Source organism: Oryctolagus cuniculus, chromosome 11, assembly GCF_051225735.1.
Source record: "Oryctolagus cuniculus isolate XC-2025 breed Fujian yellow rabbit chromosome 11, ASM5122573v1, whole genome shotgun sequence".
Lineage (NCBI taxonomy): Eukaryota > Metazoa > Chordata > Mammalia > Lagomorpha > Leporidae > Oryctolagus > Oryctolagus cuniculus.
Window position 1 is genome coordinate 75,025,621 of NC_142877.1, and position 20,856 is coordinate 75,046,476.

Sequence of the window (20,856 nt, forward strand, 5' to 3'; positions counted from 1 at the left end):
CAGCAAACACCTATGCTGAGCATTTCTCAAGCTTTGCCATATGTAGTGACTCATAATTCACAAGAAATTATTATCTTTTTATTATGTTCATTTTTCATATGAGGGGGCTGATTCAAAGAGATGGTCAGTAATTTACTCATTCACTGTTAGTAGAGCCAGGTAGAGCCAGGATCCAAATCTAGGTAGTCTAGCCAGTCTTACTTGACTGACTGCCCTCACTGAACGTTCACTTTGTTTAGGTCATTTTATGTGGTGTTCTCCAGGCAAACAGAGATCTGAATTGACAGTAAACTTTGCAGAGTCATTATATATTTACATTTAAGTACATAACTGAAATAATAGATAGAAATAGAATATAAAATATCCACATGAGTAAAAGGACAAAAATAGAGTAAAGAAAATCTGATAACTCTGACAGAAAGCAGGCAAGGGGAGAAAATGAAGTGAAAGAAAATAGATAGAAAACATTACATAAAAGAGTGGAACAAATTACAGAGGCTGGCGCTGTGGCACAGCAGGTTAAAGCCCTAGCCTGATGTGCTGGCATCCCATATGGGCACTGGTTCTAGTCCTGGCTGCTCTTCTTCTGATCCGGCTCTCTGCTGTAGCCTGGGAAAAGAGTGGAAGATGGCCCAAGTCCTTGGGCCCCTGCACCCATTTGGGAGACCTGGAAGAGGCTTCTGGCTCCTGGCTTCGGATCGGTGCAGCTCTGGCCATTGCGGCCATCTGGGGGAGTGAACCATCGGATGGAAGAACTCTCTCTCTGCCTCTCCTCTCTCTGTGTAACTCTGACTTTTAAATAAATAAATAAATATTTAGAAAAGGAGTGAAACAAATTACAAACTTATCTCTATTTGTACTAAATTTGTAAAATAGAGAGATGAGTTGGATTGAGAAATAAATCTAATAACTCTATGCTATTAACAAGTGGTGTGTCTTCAAGCCCAAATTTTCATGTAAAAAGGAGAAAGCTAATGTAATTTGATGAAATAGACTTTAAGGCTTTAGCAATGATGAGGGTAGGGATAATAAAAGGATTTCACTAGGAAGATATGAACCTGTATGCACCTAGTAATATTGGCTTAAAATATATGAGGCAGAAATTGGCAGAACTACAGATGAAAAAGTCCAAATTAATGGGTGTGGAAGATTTTAACATGTTTTTTTCCAAAAACATAAAAACATAATAGATATTTAGAAGCTATAAACAACATAATAATCATCTAGCTAATATGTTGGAAATATTCTAAAATTAAAGGTTTAACATTGTTTTCAGGGACCTATCTGTATTATTTTTCAAATTCAGTAATTACTAAGCAATAAAGTTAGACAGCAGTAATGTAAGATAATAATCACATATGGATGTTAAAAAACATACTTCAAAATAACTCAGGTCAAATAGATTATGAAATAGTAGAAATTGAGGGAAAATGAGAACACTGATTATTAAATTTTGCAATGTGCAATTAAAGTGATTCTTAGAAGGGATTTATTCTTTTTGAAGATATAATGCAAGCAGTCATTTTAAAAAATTGATCAAATGATCATTTTGTTGAAGAATTTTGAGAAATATCAGAGTGTGATGAAGGAAAGAATAACACAATAATAAAGATAGGTTTAGAAACTTATGAAATAAAAAAAACAGTTAGAAAAAAATCTCAACCAAACTAAAAGGAAGTTCTTGAAAAGACCCTGATACCTTATCTCACAATCTTAAAAATAAAAAAAAAGTTTTGTGACACAGTGAGCTAAGTGGCTGCCTGCAATGCAGGCATCCCATGTCAGAGGGCCAGTTCTATGCCTGACTGTTCTGATTCTTATCAGTTCCTTGCTAATGTGCCTGGTAAGGCAGTGGAAGATGGCCCAAGTACTGGGGCCTTTGCTGCCCAAATGGGAGACTAGGATGTACCTCCGGGTCTTAGATTTGTCCTGGCCCAGCCCAATCCATTACAACCATCTGGGGAGTAAATGTGGTTTATGTCCGTCTCTCTCCTTCCCTTTCTCTATTACTTTACCTTTCAGACTTTCAGATAAAAATAAATCAATCTTCAAAAAAAAAAAGGGGGGGGGATAGACTACAAATCTTATTAGAATTGAGAATATATATTAGGAAGAGATTTTATAAGTTGATAATATTGGAAAGAATTTTACTGTCATGCTTTTAAAAATTAGAATGCATAGATTTCTAGAAAAATATGAATTATCAATAACTTTAAATATAATGAATTCAGTAGTTAAAAAAATCTAACCTCAGCTACCCCTCAGACACCACACACAGTTTTATGGACACGGTTAGGTATGTTTCACTAACTCTCTGGGAAATGGTAAGTTCCATCTTAAACAAAGGAAATGTGTCCCAACATGACTAAGTAGGTCCTCATTCTCCTCAGGAGAGCAATCGTTTGAACACTTGGAAAATTGTTACTGTAATGTCTCACCTTAACAGAGCATAGGAAGAATTACTGCAAGTCATAAGAAAAAGATAAATAATCCAATGGTAGAATAGGCAAAGGAGTAAGAGAGTTTGCAAAAGGGAATCAAATAAACACATGAAAGGATGCTCAACTTCTACCATCAAGAAGATGCAGATTTTAACTAGCTAGCAAGGAGATACTGTTTAATTTTCACTGGTTAACAAAAATTTTAAAACAGTAAAACAAGGACATGAATGGGAAATATTGTGTATAATTGATGGTGGAGCTGGTACTTCATGTTCATGGTTAATTTCAGAGCAGGAGGAGGAGGGATTAGATGAAGGGGGCATGTTGCCTTGGGGAATTGTCATGTTTTACACATTTGAAAAATATCTGAAGCACATGTGGATAAAATATTTTCATTATTTGAAGGCATTGGGAGTATAGAGGTAATGTTAGACTCTGTAGTTTTCTATATGATAGAAACACTTTATAATTTCTCTAAAGAAAAGGTTGAATGGAGAAGCTTGAAGATGGAAACATTGAGGGTCTTAAGGACACTGATAAGTGGGTATTTCTGGAATGCATTCCCCACAGAAATCTATATCCACATTACTCACCTCCTCACTTGCTTCATACTTTTCCACAGATGTCACCTTTTTGGAAAGGCTTTTCCAGACCTTCAACATTTCTGAACCTCTTTCCCTGATTTATTTTTTAACTACTCTTATTTTAACATAGTATATTATTCGCATTTACCTTGCTTATTGCCCGTCTTTCCTGTGTAAGCTGATCATCTGAAGTTCTGACCCAGGGGCAGAAGGGTGCCAACATCTTAAAAGATACGGAAAGGGGGAAAGCATTGGCACAGCAGATGAAGCAATGCTTGGAGGGCACCTTGTCCCTATTTGGAGTGCCTGGATTTTAGTCCTGGCTCCACTCTGTAGTCCAGCTTCCCACTAATGTGTTCCCGTGAGAGGCAGCAGCTGGTGGCACAAGTACCTGCCACCCACATGGAAGACCTGGATTAGGTTCTGACTTCTGGCTTTGGCCTTGGCTAGCCCCAGTGTTGTGGACATTTGGAAAGTGAACCAGCAAATGGAAGATCTGTCTCATTTCCTCTATCTCTGCCTCCCTCCCTCCTTCTCTTCTTCTTCCTCTTCGCCCTCTCCCTCTCAAAAAAAAAAAAAAATTAAAAAAAAATATACAGAAAAGCTGATAGATGCAAACAGGTTGCTGGGTGGGGATTTAGGAGAGGGAAGATGAGGTACAAGAAAGTAGGGTCAGTGAGCATTTGGTAATTAGGGATTAAAAGGACAGATGGCCCCAGCTAGACTGAGACTGAATTGTACTGAGCACTGTCTTTACAAATAGACATCCTTGGCCATCAGTCTTGCTGAACAAATGTGACCAGGCATAAAATAGATAGCTTAATAAAGAAATTCTCTAAATTTATTTTCCCTTACCTTAAAAACCAAACCAAAATAAAAACTGCCATTCAGTGTACTACAAAAGAGAGACTATCTCAGAAAAGGATTAAGTGCTGCTGTTTTATCTATGGACTGTGACAGAATTAAGCCACTTTTTCTGGTTCACAAACATTAGATCTGACTCAACTGTTGTTTATTGTTTATTGTTCTGGGGAAAGATTAGTTCTTAGAGTTAAAAATAATAACAGCCATGTTGAATTGAAGACTCTCGATGGTGAATGAGATGCCAGGAATAACCTTGTATTTCCCCTATGTGTTAGGCTTTAGTTAACCGTATCTGTCTAGGAGGTTTACTTGCTGTGGAACTGAATGTACAAAACACACTGCAAGGGACTCTAGACCCATGGCTTTTTAACTTTAATATGGATTTGATTTCAGCTGATGACTTTTAAAAATGCAGATTTTAGGGCCCCACCGGCCAGAGATAATTTAGAACTTCTGGTGGGAGAAGGAATCTGAATGCTAAACAGTTGTCTCAGATGATTGTTATGTGTGTGGTGCGGAACAGTTCTTGGAGAAAAATCCTTGTAGATGACTCTTTTACTCCACTTTTAAAAACTTTATTGATGTATTTACTTGAAAGACTTAGAGTGACACACACACACACACAGATCCTCCATCCATTGGTTCACTCCCCCAAATGATTGCAATGGAACAGGGCTGTGTCAGGTCAAAGCCAGGAGCCCAGAGCTCCATGTGAATCTCCCACGTGAATGGCAGAGCCCAGGTACTTAAGCCATCTCCTGTTGCTTTCCCACATGCATCAGCAGGGAGCTGAACTGGAAGTGGGACAACAGGGGCTCTAGCTGGTAGTCATATGGGATGTTGACATCACAGGTGGTGGATCAACCTGCTGTGCCACAGTGCATTCCACTTTTTGTGTGTGTACCAATTACATATATTAAGGAATGATGTGCGTGGTAACAATACAGGTGAGTAATACAGGTCTGCTAAACTTAGTAGCTTGCAAGCTGTAAAGAATTATACCTGCAATAGAAAGAGGCACACACGCAGAATATGTGCTTTCACAAGAAGTGGAAAATCGAATCTAAAGTGGAACATTAGCTGACAAGATAAAACAAGTTATAATGTATTAGTTTCCTATAGCAGCTGTAATAAATTACCACCAATTCAGTAGCTTCACATGACATACATTTATTCTCCTGCTGTTCTGGAGGTCAGCAATCCTGAGTGAGTTCTTCAGGGCTAAAACTGAACAGTCTGCAGGAATGATTTCTTTTGGATGATTCGATTCCTTGCTTTTCCAGCTTCTGTAGCTTTGTCTTTTTGCATTTTCACTCATAGTCCCTTTCTCTATCTTTGCAGCTTCAAATGTTTTTAAATGTTTTTTTTTCATTATTTATTTGAGAGGAATAAAAATACAAGAAGGAAGACAGAGAAAGAGAGAGGGAGAGGGAGGAAAAGAGAGAGAGACTGAGACAGAGAGAGAGAGAGAGAGAGAGAGAGAAATCAATATTCCCTTTGCTAGTTCACTCCCCAAATACAACAGGTAGGCCTGGGTAAGGCTGAAACATGGAGCTGGGAATTCAGTCCAGGTAGCAGGAACTCAGTTTCTTGAGCCAGTATCACGGCATTAGCAGGAAGGTGGAGTCAGAAGCCAGAGTCAAGACTGAAACCTAAGCACTCTTACATGGGTTGCAGGCATCCTGAGTGACTTGTTAGCCACAACACCAAACATCTTCCCCCACCTTCCTCTTAATAAGGATACTTCTGATTACTTTTAGAACACATGGCTAATGTGGGATAATCTCTCCATCTCAAGATTCTTAAATCACATCTGCAAAGTCCCTTTTGCCAAAAAGGGTAACATCCACAGGTTCCAGGGATTGGCATTTTGCTATCTTTGAAGTCATTACTCAGTCTACTCCTTTTGTATTTTGAAAAAGGTAACACAAATGTAGCTATATCCAAGCCTTGCACTTTCCTTAAAGTTCCTATAAGTAACTGAAACCCAAAAATTCCACAGTAAACAGGGAAGTACCATGGTTAGTAAATAAATGTGAGGTGATTTATAATAAGAGACTGTACCGTTGGCCGCAGTGCTATTTTTTCCTTGCTGGGAGCAAAATGCAGCTAGAAATATAATCAATCTATTGTAGCAGCATTTTACTACTAGAGTGGACAAGGAGTCAGCAACGTGTCAGTCCCTAGTGGATGCAAGAAACCTACCAAGGTAGACAATTTCATGGAAAATGGAACTGAAAGTTAACTTATTTTGATATGAGAAACTTTAAAGTCAATATGTAGTTTATATTCATTGTATGCATTTTACATGGATTTTTAAAAGACATCTCATAAATATGGTTTAAGTACACGATGAAAACCTTAAACAAATTGAGTATAGAAGGAACATTCCTCAATACAATCAAGGCAATTTATGACAAATCCATGGCCAGCATGTTATCGAATGGAAAAAAGTTGGAAATATTCCCACTAAGGTCCAGAACCAGATAAGGTTATCCACTCTCACCATTTCTGTTCAATACAGTTCTGGAAATTTTAGCCAGAGCCATTAGGCAAGAAAAAGAAATCAAAGGAATACAAATTGGAAAGGAGGAAGTCAAACTATCCCTATTTGCAGATGACATGATTCTATATATTTAGGGGATCCAATAGATACCACTGAGAGACTGTTGGAACTCATAAAAGAGTTTGGTAAAGTGGCAGTATACAAAAAAATTTTAAGCTTTTATTTAATAAATACAGATTTCATAGTTTCAGCTTTAAGAATATAGCGGTTCTTCTCACCATACCCAAACTCCCACCCCTATTCCCACCCCATCTTCTACTCCCTCTCCCATCCCATTCTTCATTAAGATTAATTTTTAATTATTTTTATATACAGAAGACCAACTCTCTACTAAGTAAAGATTTCAACAGTTTGCACCCACACAGACACAAAAAGTATAAAGTACAGTTTGAAGACTAGTTTTACCTTTAATTCTCTTAGTATAGCTCATTAAGGACAGAGGTCCTACATGGGGAGTAAGTGCACAGACACTCCTGTTGTTGATTTAACAATTGACATTCTTATTTATTACATCAATGATCACCCGAGGCTCTTGTTATGGCCTGCCAAGGCTCTTGTCATGATCTGCCAAGGCTATTTAGAAAGGGCTATAAGCAAAGTAGAAGTTCTCTCCTCCCTTCAGACAAAAGTACCTCCTTCTTTGATGGCCCCTTCTTACCACTGGAATCCCACTCACAGAGATCTTTCATTTAGATCATTTTTTTTTTTTGCCACAGTATCTTGTCTTTCCATGTTTTAGTTATAACTTTCTGTAGTATGTTTTGAAGTCTGGTATTAGGATGTCTCCGGCTTTGTTTTTGTTATGTGAGATTGCTTTAGCTATTCAAGATCTCCTGTGTTTCCAAATGAATTTCAACATCATTTTGTCTAGATCTGTGAAGAATGTATTTGGTATTTTGATTGGTATTGCACTGAATCTGTAAATTTCTTTTGGAAGAATGGACATTTTGATGATATTGATTCTTCCAATCCATGAACATGGAAGAGTTTTCCATTTTTTGGTATCTTCTTCTATTTCTTTCTTTAATGTTTTGTAATTCTTGTTGTAGAGATCATGTGACATCCTTGGGTAAATTTATTCCAGGGTATTTGATTGTTTTTGTAGCTATTGTGAAGGGGATTGGTCATAGAAGTTCTCGTCTGTGTATACAAAGGCTGTTGATTTTTGTGTATTGACTTTATATCCTGCTACTTTACCAAACTCTTCTATGAGTTCCAATAGTCTCTTAGTGGAGTTTTTTGGAGCCCCTATATATAGAATCATGTTACAAATGTCCAAAATGGCACACGCTTTATCGGCTTGTCACAGGATGCCATTGTAAAGTGATCAGGAGAGAGAAATGTGTCTATCTTGACCCCTCCCCCCAACTTTTTTTTTTTTTTCTTTCTCTAGTTTGCCTGGTACACTCTCCCTCACCCACCGGGCTCCAAGCAGAGTTCCCTCTAGGCTCTTCCTGCAACTTTTTTGTTGCAGCTTGGGCTACTGCGGTCTGGTCTCTCCTTACTTTCCAGTGCTGGTGCAGAGGCTCTCGGCTGCTGGAGTCCTGAGTTATAGACTCCCACACTCCATGTGGGTCCACTGTGTCCCTCTAATTTCAGTAGAGTTTCTTCTGCCATTTTCTCCCTAACTCTTCCCTGAGACTACGAGGACTCTACTTTTTTAAAATCAAAATTAACACACAAAAATCAATAACCTTTTTATACACTGACAATGCCGTGGCTGAGAAAGAAGTTCTAAGATCAACCTCATTCACAATAGCTACAAAAGAAATTAAATACATTGGAATAAATTTAACCAAGGATGTCAAAGATCTCTATAATGAAAATTATAAATCATTAAAGAAAGAAATAGAAGAAGACACAAAAATAAAAAAATCTTCCATGTTCATGGATTGGAAGAATCAACATAATCAAAATGTCCATACCACCAAAAGCAATTTACATATTCAATGTAATCCTAATCAAAATACCAACACTCTTCTCAGATCTAGAAAAACACATCTATCACATGAGTCTGTGACATGGATTCCAAGGTGAGACCCACTGAGAGGTTCCTATATTTCCTTTGGTAAAAATTTTTGTTAGAATGATGTATTTTGAGGTGGTGGTGGCTCTGATGTCAACATACACCTCACTTTTGACATTGAGATTTTACTCCTCATCTATCCCAGATTCTAAGTTATCTTCCTTCATGGACTGAGTTCTTTGACTATGGTGATGGAGGATGCCCATCATTGGTTATTCTTACTATACAAAGCGCTGAACAGATTTTTCACTTCTTATATGCTTTCCTATTCACTGATCTCCTGTCTCAATACATCTTAGATTCTGCTGTCTAAATAATTTCCCTTTGTCATTTTCAATCATGTTACTCCACTTCATACTCTTAAGTTTCTCAAAGAAGCACATCCAGACTGCTCACTTGGTACATGAGCCTTTACCGGTTCCTGTGACCTGGGTGCCCACCACCTGCTCCAGTGAAGCCAGCTCCTTTGCCATCCCCCTACCAACCTCCTCTTCATATTCATTAGCCCCTACATATGGGCATTTGTTCCCTCTTTCTGACAGAGGGAAAAGTTATTCATTTCCCTTTTGCTTATAAAAGTAGTTATCTTCTGAATTTTAAATAAGATTAATATTCTTGGGCTTTTGTCATAACATCTTTCTTTTGTGTCAATATGTTTGTCTTCTCCTTAGAGCCAAAAAGCACCTGTTCCTTTTTCTCTGGCTTGCTCTGTTTTACTGATTTGTAGGAAAAACCTTCAAATCAAGCCATATTCACATAGGTGAATGAATTTTGTTCCTTACTGGCTCAGAATTTAGTGACAACACATTGTTGTTTTTGCAATTATTAAGGAAAGGTGAGAGAAAAAGCAAACATTGTTATCATAGTGATATTTTAAAGCCATGAATGAAATAATTATTGTGTTTTCTAAAGTTCCTAATGTATACTTGCAGTGTAAGATTTTCTGAGAACAGCTCTGGCAAGCCAGAAGGTTTATTTAACTTAAAGTACCAAATTACAGACGTCAAATCGGAGAAAGTGTTATTCAAATCTTTAACAGGTGCACCACTGTTGTAAATGGTTTTTCTTTTTGTGGGCTCTATGGCAGAGCTATATGCTGTTTCATCTAATTATGTAGTAACTACTACAATTCATTTTTAGCACAACAAGTAATTAAAACAAGCTAGAAGATAGGCTTTAAAGAGATTTAGTTTCAGTGTCCTTTAACATGACACAACGACCATGGAAAACCTTCTCTCCCAATTCTTCACCTACAGAGTCAGAATTTATTGCTAGCTTCATATCTATTTTGTAGATATTTTGTGAAGATAAATTTTTAAACATCTGAAGTATTTTAAATTATTCAATGATATTTCTAAAATTATTTAGTGAAAGATTTCATAGTATTTCTGACAACTGTGTTTCCTCACATTTCTTGCTTTATTTTCAATTATATACCTTTCTTTTGAAATCTTTTTGTACCCTGAAAGGCAGAACTTTATATGGAAGAGTCAGCTGATTGACTGTTCATGTTTTCTTCTCTAGTGCTTTACCTCTGTTCCACTGAGTCATCGTCTCTCTGGAGAGGACTCTCCTGAACTGCCAGTGTAAATTGGATTTACTATAATCATGGTTGTCTTACCTACCCCAGTGGACCTTGTCTCTTTTGCCTCCTTTTGTACATAAACAGTGATCTGATGATGAACAGACACTTGTTAAGTATTAACTGAATAAAATGTCCTATTGATGAACTTCTTAAAGTGCACAGCCTTGAAAGTCAGAATCAATGAGAATCTACCTAAGTTCTCTTTCTTTCTGACTCCCTTCCAAAGAACATTCTCTCCTAACAGTGGGAAATAGGCCTATCTAGCTGCAGTGTTACCTCTCTGACCCTCGAGCACATAGCTGGCCTTTCCAGGCAGGACATTTGCTCCTGCCCAGTTGTGTTGTGATCTCAGAAAACTCTTCTAGGAGCAGCTATTTTGCAGTTTCCAGGAAAGCTGAAACTTTATAACCATTTCTGGTTTGTTTTTTTTTTAAATAAAGACTGAACACATTGAAGATATCTCTCCTTAGCATTTTTCCTTTTCAATGAATGAAATAATTTAAATCCTATAAAGAAGTTGAAACAAGCTTACTTTAAACATAAAGAGTTTGTGAACCACTGGGCCCAACAGAAAACTCCCTTTTGTTCTAAGGAATTAAAACTATATGGTTCCTCTACCAAAACTAATTGCTATAATACATGTGGGTCCTTCAAAACGCTCATAGAAAATGGAGTTCAAAGATATGTTTATTTTGGTGTAAAACATTGAAAACCATGTATATGAGGGTTTTCCAAAAGTTCATGGGAAATGCATATCATAGAAAAATTGTGTATGTATTTCAAATGTTTTTTGTCCCCAAATTAACTTCTCTCTTAATTGCATTTTTCCATGTACTTTTTGAAGTCTGCTTATATTACCACAAAGATGGGGTACCATAAGAATATTTCCCAAAATCATATCTTTCATTCCATATTGGCAACTACTGTTATTTCTGAAAAAAATGTAAAGAAATTATACTAAATATAGTAAAGCCTTTTCTCATTATGCTCTTCCCCAAGTAAGTTGTGGACTTGATGAGAATAATTCAGGCAAATTAGCCCGGCACACTAATTTCTCAGGGATAATGTAATAAAATGTGATATAATATGATAATGATTGCTGTTATACCCAGAAGGAACTTTGAGCTGAGTCCTAGAGAAGTTAACTGTCTCTCAAGGGGGGAGGAGGGAGAGAGACAGCAGTTAGTGAGAAAGTTGAACCTGAAATTCAGGTGCAAGTCCTGGTGTTAGGTACTTTGCACTGGATTGAATGTTCCTAGAGTTTGGTTCATAATAGTTTCAGGAAGGAGCTATGCAGTAGGAGAGATAAAGCCTGGTTAGTCATTTACAGTTACAGAACTGGGCTCTTATCATGGTGTGTCAGAGTATGCAAATAAGCAGCCATAATAAAATTATATTTCATTGCTTTTGAGTGATACCTGTGTTTATGAAGATTTAGTTTCTGTGTTTGATTAAGTATAACCTGGCTACTTTTAAGGAATAAAACACTATTTTTTCTACCACAACAAACGGTGAATTATTGCACCAAATTCACATGATTAACCACATGAGAATTACTCACTTTGTGAAATATTTTGGGCTTTTCTCTTACTCCTTCAACTAGGTTTCACTTGTTCCAATAGGGCACTGGAGTGAGATGCTGCAGTACCGATAAGGTGAATGATTGCTTTTCAGTGAGAATATGACTACAGTTGGCCTTACTTGGTAGCTAAAGTCCTTGTTTGACAGAGTATTAGGACCAATTGAATAAATTTCTCCATTTCTCTGCATCTCTACTGCCATCTTTCCAGCCCACACCACTGTCATCTTTCAACTGAGCTACAGCCATCTAATTCATTTTCTTTTATTTGTTCCTATTTCCTTCCAATCCATCATCTTCACTGGAACCAATGTAATCTGCTAACACATAACACTGATCATGTCATTCTGTGGCTTAAAACTTCTAAATGACTTGCCTGGGCCTACAGTATTAAATTCATATTTTTCAATTTAGTATATAGACACTTCTGTGATATGGCTTGCAATTTCTCTTCACTTCTCCAACCACTGTATATTGCTTCAATTTTCTAATTTGTCTCTTTGCCTGCAGTCTTAACAAGCAAACCCTTATATCTCAGTTTACCTGGTGGAGATCATTGTTGTGATCTTTTGGAAATGTAAAACTAATTTTATCTCTTTCTGGCTTAATATCACCCCATGAATTCTTCCATCTATAATGATAAAGCTCCAATATTTAGTAATCCATTTAAAATCACTTACTATGTGGTCAGTGCCATTGCCTTAATAGTTATTTTTACATTAGTCTCGGTATCCTCCTCTACTTGGTACCTTCCTCTATCAAGGTTCATCTTCAAGGTCCAGCTGAAATATCTCCTTAATTGGGTTTTTATTATGTAGTTCCTTAGGACCTGTGCATTCCCGTGAGATTAATTTATTTGCTCATTTATTCATCAAATTTTGTACACCAGGTACTAGACAGGCAATGAAATGAATGAAATATTTTTACCTACAAAAATGACATTTTTATATGATTGGTCTCAATTGAGGATTTTCCCTCATGCAACTTACATTCTTTGGGGGAAAAGGCAGCAAGAAGCCAAGTGGATTAATAAAACATCTTTTATTAAATGATGAGTATTTCAGGAAATGAGAAAACAAGTAAGGAGAATAGAGAGTCCTAGGATAGGAGGGGAGAGTTCTAAGAGAATGAGATGTTTGGACAAGTATCTAAAGAGGACAGAGAAATGAACCATGGAGGCATCTAAGGGGAAACTCAAAAGCCTTGATGGAGAATATCTTGGTTTGTGTGAGGAGTGGAAAGGGAGCCAGTGTGTGAGTGAATTGAAGTTACTCTGGAACAAAGTAGTAGGCAAAAGAGGACAAGATTTGTATAGGAATTTGGGGGTCCTTGTACACATCTGGGCTTTTACCCTGAATGAGATGGGAAGGTGCTAGAAGGGGAAAAGAGGAGTGGCATGATCTGGTATTCTTTAACAGGGAAACCTTAGTTATCGTGGAGAGATCAGCCTGGAAGGAGTAGGCAGATGAATCATCAGTAGGAAAATGCAGTGATCACACAGGCAAGAAATGGAGGAAGTTTGTACCAGGGTGGTATTAGTGGATTTGTGAAAAGTGGTTGAATTTAGCATTGTGTTTTTAAGGTCGAGCCAACAGGATTTTCTGACCACCTGAACATGATGTGTATGTAAACGAGGTAAAAGAATGATGATTCTGAGACTTTGGACCTAGACAGCTAGATGGAGTGATGGAGTTGCCACTAACTGAAACAGAAAGGCTTTAAGAGGGGCAGGTGGTGGGGTGAGGGAGATGGAGGGAAGAAGAGTGTGTGTGTGTGTGTGTGTGTGTGTGGAGAGAGAGAGAGAGAGAGATCGATCAGGAGTTTGGGTTTAAATGTTAAGTTTCAGATGCTTATTTGATATCCAAATGGAGATATCATGTGTGTAGTTGTGTTAATGAGTCTGGAAGTTTTGAATTATAGAGTAAATCTTTGGCATTAAATGATATTTACAGCCATGAGACTTGATAATATCACCAAGGTACTGAGTATAGTCAGAGAAATGAAGAGGTCTATTGGCTGAAACATGGAACCTCCAGCAAAACACATGATTAGGATAAGGATAGGGAGGAGCCAGCCAGGAGACTGAGAAATGGTTAATGATAAAGAAGAGAAGGTAAGAGAAGTCAAGTGAAGAATATGGTCCAAGGATGGGAAATGATCATCTGTGCAAATGCTACTGGCAGGTTCAGCATGAGGAGGACTGGGAACTGAGTGGTAGTTTTGGCATCTTTAAGTTATTAGTAATTTTTTCCTTTTTAAAATTTTTATATAGAGAACAGATTTCATGATCTTGATGAGTGCACTGATGGAATAGTGGAGATACAAGCGTTGGTGCAATGAGTTCAAGGGAGATTATGAAAGGGAGAATAAAGAGTACCTACCTAGATCTGTTGTCTCAGGTTGTAAGTGTTCCCTTTCATTCTCAAATGTGTTCTGGTTTGGGGATGCATTTATGTGTTCAACTTAACTATCTGAAAACTCACTCAAGGATCATAGGGGAATTGTAGAAATGAAAGATTTTTTTAAGCATAGAAAACAATATAGAGGATTTGTTTGCTGATGGGAATGATCCAGTATGAAAGTATAAATTGTTGATGTGGGTGATAAAATAGAGAATTTGGGGAATAGTCTTTGAAGAGGCAGAAGGGGAGACAATGTGGAGGGCTGAAGCTTTGTGCATCCCTCACAATGTTGAGAAAGCCAGAGTGCACGTTAGATTTCTCCCAGTGTATTTTTGTTGTTGATTTATGTGTTTGTTTTCCACATATTGTAAACCTCTTAAGAGCACTAAGTATAAATGTCTTGTTCATTTTGTGATAGCAATTTTATTGTTCTATTTCTAGTCACTGGTACAATGCCTGGCACACAGCAGGTGAGCAATAAATGTTTGAATGAGCAAATGAAGACACTGCACTTAGTATGTGTATGTTTTATTTTCTCAGATTGGATCATTTCCATCAAATCTTGACAATCAGACTGATTTGATTGTGTTTCTCCTGTCTGAACCTATAGATAGCTTGACTAACTAGTAGTGTTGATTGATTGGAGTGGCTGTGTTTCTACCAAAATCGATGGTGCTTCCTCAGAGTAAAGTCATTGACCCTTACTGCACCATTTTGTAGTAGTGTTGGTTATGGTTTTAACATGACTTTCCAATAACCTTGAACTTTCTGAAAACTTGTACTTCCTTCAATAGCTACTTACCATTCATATGGCCAGTGTTATTATCTTATTCACAAGCCTATTCATAAATGAGATGCTCTTCAAGAATGGTGGTGACATCTTCATTGCTTTTTTGTGACAATAATACATTGTCTCTCCTTTGGTTAAAGAACATGTCTTCTTCATTGCTAAATTAAAAAATGTTCAGTCCCGGCCCTGTTACAAAGAAGTTGCATGTCAAATATTTGCTGAAAGAAGAATGAACAAATAATCCTTACTGCTTCTGGTGGACGCTGGCGGTACTTAAACGAGATCCCTTTTTGTGTTTGATGTGCCCATTTCCTAGATGCCTCTTTGCTCCAAAAAGCTCTTAGCTGATACCTTCTCTGAAGGACCATCCTTGGCTGTGACACCCTGCATCACTCAGATGTTCCAAGAACCCGAAATGTCTAGGATTTTTTGTCTTTGTTTCACTGACAGTAGCCAATTACTGGCACGCATATGTATGGTTCTCTTGTCTCAAGGCAGCAGAAACTCAGCAGTGTAATTCACACTTTGAGCTCACTGTGCATCGGGCAGTGTCAGGACTTCACCTGAAATTGCACTCTGGCTTGCTTGTTGTCCTTCTTTGTCCTCTCTATCTACTGTTTTCTTTCTTTTTTTTTAATTTGTATTTTTTTTATTTAGTAAATATAAATTTCCAAAGTACAGTTTATGGGTTACAATGGCTCCCCCCCCCCAATAATTTCCATCCCACTCACACCCCTCCCATCTCCCGCTCCCTTTCCCATTCCATTCACATCAAGATTCATTTTCAATTATCTTTATATACAGAAGATTGATTTAGTATGTATTAAGTAAATATTTCATCAGTTTGCACCCACACAGAACATAAAGTGTAAAATACTGTTTCAGTACTAGTTATAGCATTAATTCACATTGGACAACACATTAAGGACAGATCCCACATGAGAAGTGTCGCTCCCCATCTTCGTGGAGGAACGACACAGGACCCTGCGCTGTTCTTTCATCTGCTCGGCCCTCCCCGGGTTTGCTGCTGGTTCTTCCCTGCTTGGCTACCGTCCCTTCCACCTCCGTGGAAGGGCGGTTCCCCTGCCACATTCCCCACTTCCGCGGGGGAGCGGCACACCGCCGGCTGGCTCTCTTGGGGGCTGCTCAGATGTTCCCTCAGATGTTCCTGGTGCATGTTGTCTCTCTCCTCCTTTATAGTCCTCTTCCACCAATCCCAACTCTGCTACCCACACGCTGAGTACGCTGCTCTCCTCCAATCAGGAGCAGGTCCTACAGTTTATTGGTTGAACTGGAGGCAGCTGTGTAGAAGCTGTTTCTCCCTTCTCAGCGCCATATTGTGGGAGAGCAGATGCATAGAATAAGTCTTAATTCCAGTAACTTAGTCTAGTCCGAGTTGCTCCCCACAAGAAGTAAGTACACAGTGACTCCTGTTGTTGACTTAACAGTTTCACACTCTTGTTTATGGCGGGCGTCTGTAATCTCCCTATCTACTGTTTTCTAAGTTCTTCCTGAGAGCATTTCTTTATGAAATCACTTGTACACTCATACTTTTCTTAAAGTTTGCTTCTTGGGAACTTAAGGCATGGTATATATATATATATATATATATATGATTTATTAATTTGAAAGACAGAGTTACAGAGAGAGGTAGAGACAGAGAGATAAGAGTCTTCCATTCTGCTGGTTCACTCTCCAGATGGTTGCAATGGCTGGAGCTGCCCCAATCTCAAGCCAGGAGCCAGGAGCTTCCTCCAGGTCTCCCACATGGGTACAGGGGCCCAAAGACTTAGTCCATCTTCTGCTGCTTTCCCAGGCTATAGCAGAGAGCTCGATTGGAAAAGGAGCAGCCAGGATTAGAACCGGTGCCCATGCAGGCCAGGACTTTAACCCGCTGTGCCACAGTGCAGGCTCCAAGACACTGTATATTTTTAAACAGTTGATGTTAAGGACAGGGAATCCTAGTCACTGCCTTTCTAAGTGACAGGTTCTGCTGTCACAGGCGGTCTCTCAGATTTGGGCCTGGTCCTACTACCCACCAAAATTGTTGGGGACCGTAAACTACTTTCAGTGTTTCATTTAGTTGTTATGAGGGATGTGACTTCACAATTTCAGTGAATAGTTGTTACTGATTTAGTAAATACCTTATTAATGTAAGGTCAGACTGTGTTTTCCTTGACTTTCTATACTTTTTGATTATACACATTCTCTCTCTCCTTCCCCCACCATAGACATAGATATTGGACAATTAATTGGATAATGATTTTATGTTATAATTGAATATAACTTTCTTTTATTTTCCTGTTGCATATAAATATCCATTGTTGTATACTGAGTAAACCATTTATTTTTCTAGTGATTTAAAAAGAACACAAACTCCCTTATCTGTAAAATGGAATTAGAAATAATGTGTTTTAGACCTGAAAAGCACTTTAGCAACCAGCTGGTGGCCAACACCTTCCTTATATAAGTGAGAATATTTGAGACCTAAAGAAGTTAAGTAATTTGTTCAAAATCACCCGGCTTGGTTAGTGGCAAAGCAGGACTAAACTCTGAGTCCCAAGCTGCTGTGCTGTGCTTGCTACTGCTCCACAAAATACATATTCCTTATTCACAGCATTGATATGAGGATTAGGGACCACATCTGTGAAAAATAGATTTAGCCTTTGGAAAGAAAGATGCTGGATAGCTTTATGAAAGCTTTATGAAAACTAATCTCATTTTAACTTTCTGTACAGTTGTTAGTTTTGTTCAGTTTTATGTCTCTTGCTTTAGGTTTTAGTTGGTCAAGGACTAGATAATTTATGATACATGCTTTAAAATCAATATTAAATATCTGGATGAGGTTAGAAATATGAATGGCTTCAGCTGGATTTGAAGCTGGGAGCAGTTGCAGAAGCCTGCCAGAATGACAGTTGCTTATATACATGAAAAATTTTCTATCCCTACTTTGCATATTGGGAATAAGGATAGTTTATTCCAAAGCAAAGAAGAAAGCATAAATTATATATATTTTCTCAATCTGGTAATACTTCCAAAGCTTGGTACATCGTGTCTTTAACAAACCATGAATTTTCTCTCCTGCCAAGCCACGGTATCCTGCCTACTTTCAGCATAGTCAGAGACCCATTATACTAATCCACCATTCCTTCATATCTCTAGCAAGCACATGTAAGTGATAACTTTGAATATTTATTTTCATGCAAGGTGTATAAATCTTCTCAATGTCATCTTTCAGGGTGAGGAAATTGTGAGTTGCTCAACTTGGTTACTTCAATTGTTTAAGTTTGGTTCTTTCATCCACATCATGCTTTGATATATGAACAAGAATCCTGTTTAATTTTTGTAGGATCCAAAGTGATTTATGTAGGCTCATATTTACAGGGAAGACAAAACTCAAGTACCAAAATGCTAAAGTAACTTTTATATATATTTTTAATTAGGTACGATTATATGCAAGACCTGATGCTATCAGAAGAGGATCCGGGGACTATGCTCTCCATATAACAAAGAGATTAATAGAATTTTATGAAGACTACTTTAAAGTGCCCTATTCCTTGCCAAAACTAGGTAAGATTTTTCTGGGTTATTTTATTGGAAAGCTCCTTAGACGTGGAATTTCTTCTTCCTAATTTTACTTTACTTCCTATTTTTACTTTACTTATTTTTACTTTACATTAAGAAGCATGAATAGTCAGAGATTTATAATTTTTAGAGAAGATGAGCCTGAAAAATAATTTCGTTTGAAGCAGTTAAAAAAAAAAAGATTTAGTATTTTACATTTTGTCATTGTGGGAATTAAGAAAGACATTATGTATGTCTAGGATTCAAAAGATAACCCAAATATCTATAAGTTGTTTAATTCCCACTGTGGAATTGTATTTGCCTATATGATATTTAATCACCACAGCTACCATATGGGTAAGTACAGCTAGACCATTTTCTTTCTAAGGCAACTGAGACCAGGAAGTTTTCCTTTTATTTAGATATCCGGCAGGAAGTGAAGGAGCTGGGACTTCGCAATAGGTCTTGATGACTCCTATAACCATATTTTAGATGGAAAAGGCACTCATTGATTAATTTCTCCTTCTAAATTCTTATATATCAGACCTCAGTGGATTTGGTTATCCTTTAGGTTATTTTTGTTCAGTCATATTTCTCAAACACAGTTATAGTAAATAGAATAAAAAGAAGAAAGAAATTTGGTAACAGTAGAGATTGTATTCTCTGTAAATGTTCCTGCATTTCTGCCTTCCAGGAGAACATGTTCAATAATTGTTGGTCAAGTGAATAAATGGATTAATTTGTTGTAATTTGAAGGAGGCTGTTGGTTTTGCTAGGAAGTGAAGGGTTGATATATGTATTACAAGTTATTTTTCCTTCTCAGAAAACCTGTTCCAAGATATTACATCATGACCTCCTCCTCCCTTCCCACCCCTCTTCTTCCCATGAGTATTTTGGATCAGTATTCACATAAAAGGCATTCTTATTGGCAAGAATAAAGTGTTCACTTGATCAAAAAGTGTTAGTGTTTGAACCACAGGTTCTCCTCCCTGGAGAACTGGGCCTATTTCATTAAAGTACCCACCTGCTGTGTAGCTTTATTGGTCTTACAGTGAGTAGTTAGTTCAGAAAGTAGACAGAATAGATGATATGGCATACAATTTTAATGAGTGATATTATAAAATGCTAAGGTCATTGAAATGTGCACTCTAAGAATCCATAGGCAAAGTTTCATTTTGAATAGGATCTATGTTTTTGTTTTGTTCTGTGTTCTTTCTCTCTTTCCTCTATATCAACTTCCCCAGCAGACTCCTTCACATTGAAATCTCCCTGATAGTCACCCAAGGCAGAAAGGAATACCTGACCTGATTTGCATGGGGATGGGGGGTGACACTGTTACCTGTTCCATGTAAAACTGGCTGGAAACTTCCCAGCTTGACCCTAATGTAAAATCACAAGTGCTTATGTTGCAAGTTCAGCAAGAGAAATAAAATGTGGTTCTTTTCTCTGTCCCCTTCAGACCAATAATTAGCAGACAAACTCAATTTATAACTTCAGGGGGCTCCATGTAACTGTCAGCTTGCAGCAGGATGCATTTCTGTTCCCTTATTTCACTCACAGTTGAACCATGCGGGCTTTCATTGGTGGAAGAGCTTTGCTCACCATTACTATTATTTGTTAAGCTACCTTATGGTGTCCATAATTGAATGATTTGACTTACCGCAGCATATTTCTTTTTATATATCTAGGGGAGCTACCACAGCCCATGGTGCTTTGTAAAGTTTCCCTTAAAGTTCTACTTATTTCATACATCTATAGACATTTAGATCTATACATTAATGGATTTGTAAGTATGTTTTCTAAATACTCCCTACAGAAAATCCCTAAGTACGGAAGCATTTTGACAAATCTTCCTGTTCATTGTACATTCCAAATTTATATTTTAAATAAAGTCTATGGATACCAACTTATTCCTGTTAATGTGAATGTATCCCAGATATCAGCTGTGGCTGTCCTCTCTTCTAACCTATGATGGTTTCCAGGATCTAGCCTACCCCTCACCTTGTGCTATGTATTCTGTAAACATTTCTTGAGTGTGCCTCCTTTGTGAATTTTTCTATACGATAAAGATACAGTGGCAAATAAAAAAGGCAAAAAAATCCTCACCCACTCCCTGCTGGGCTTACATTCTATTAGGTGGAGCCAATTAGGAACATGGGTAGTGTATCACATAGTGATAAATATACTTAAAATGGGGGGATTGGGAGCATGTGGAGAAGATGGGGCATGGAAAAGGGGCTGAGGCCAGCGCCGTGGCTCAATAGGCTAATTTTCAGCCTTGTGACGCTGGCACACCTGGTTCTAGTCCTGGTCGGGGTGCCGGATTCAGTCCCCGTTGCCCCTTTTCCAGGCCAGCTCTCTGCTGTGGCCAGGGAGTGCAGTGGAGGATGGCCCAAGTGCTTGGGCTCTGCACCCCATAAGAGACCAGGAGAAGCACCTGGCTCCTGCCATTGGA

At 37.9% G+C, this 20,856-nt stretch overlaps 1 protein-coding gene across 2 annotated transcripts in view; it reads left to right on the forward strand.

The window, feature by feature from the left end:
* The window catches only part of TRHDE (thyrotropin releasing hormone degrading enzyme), a 425,213-nt gene that overhangs the window by 93,129 nt on the left and 311,228 nt on the right, over positions 1-20,856 (forward strand). For both annotated transcript variants that reach the window (XM_070051462.2, XM_051845675.3), the window contains one exon: positions 18,281-18,407. In XM_070051462.2, coding sequence (XP_069907563.2) covers positions 18,281-18,407 — 127 coding nt within the window. The remainder of the gene's footprint in view (positions 1-18,280; positions 18,408-20,856) is intronic.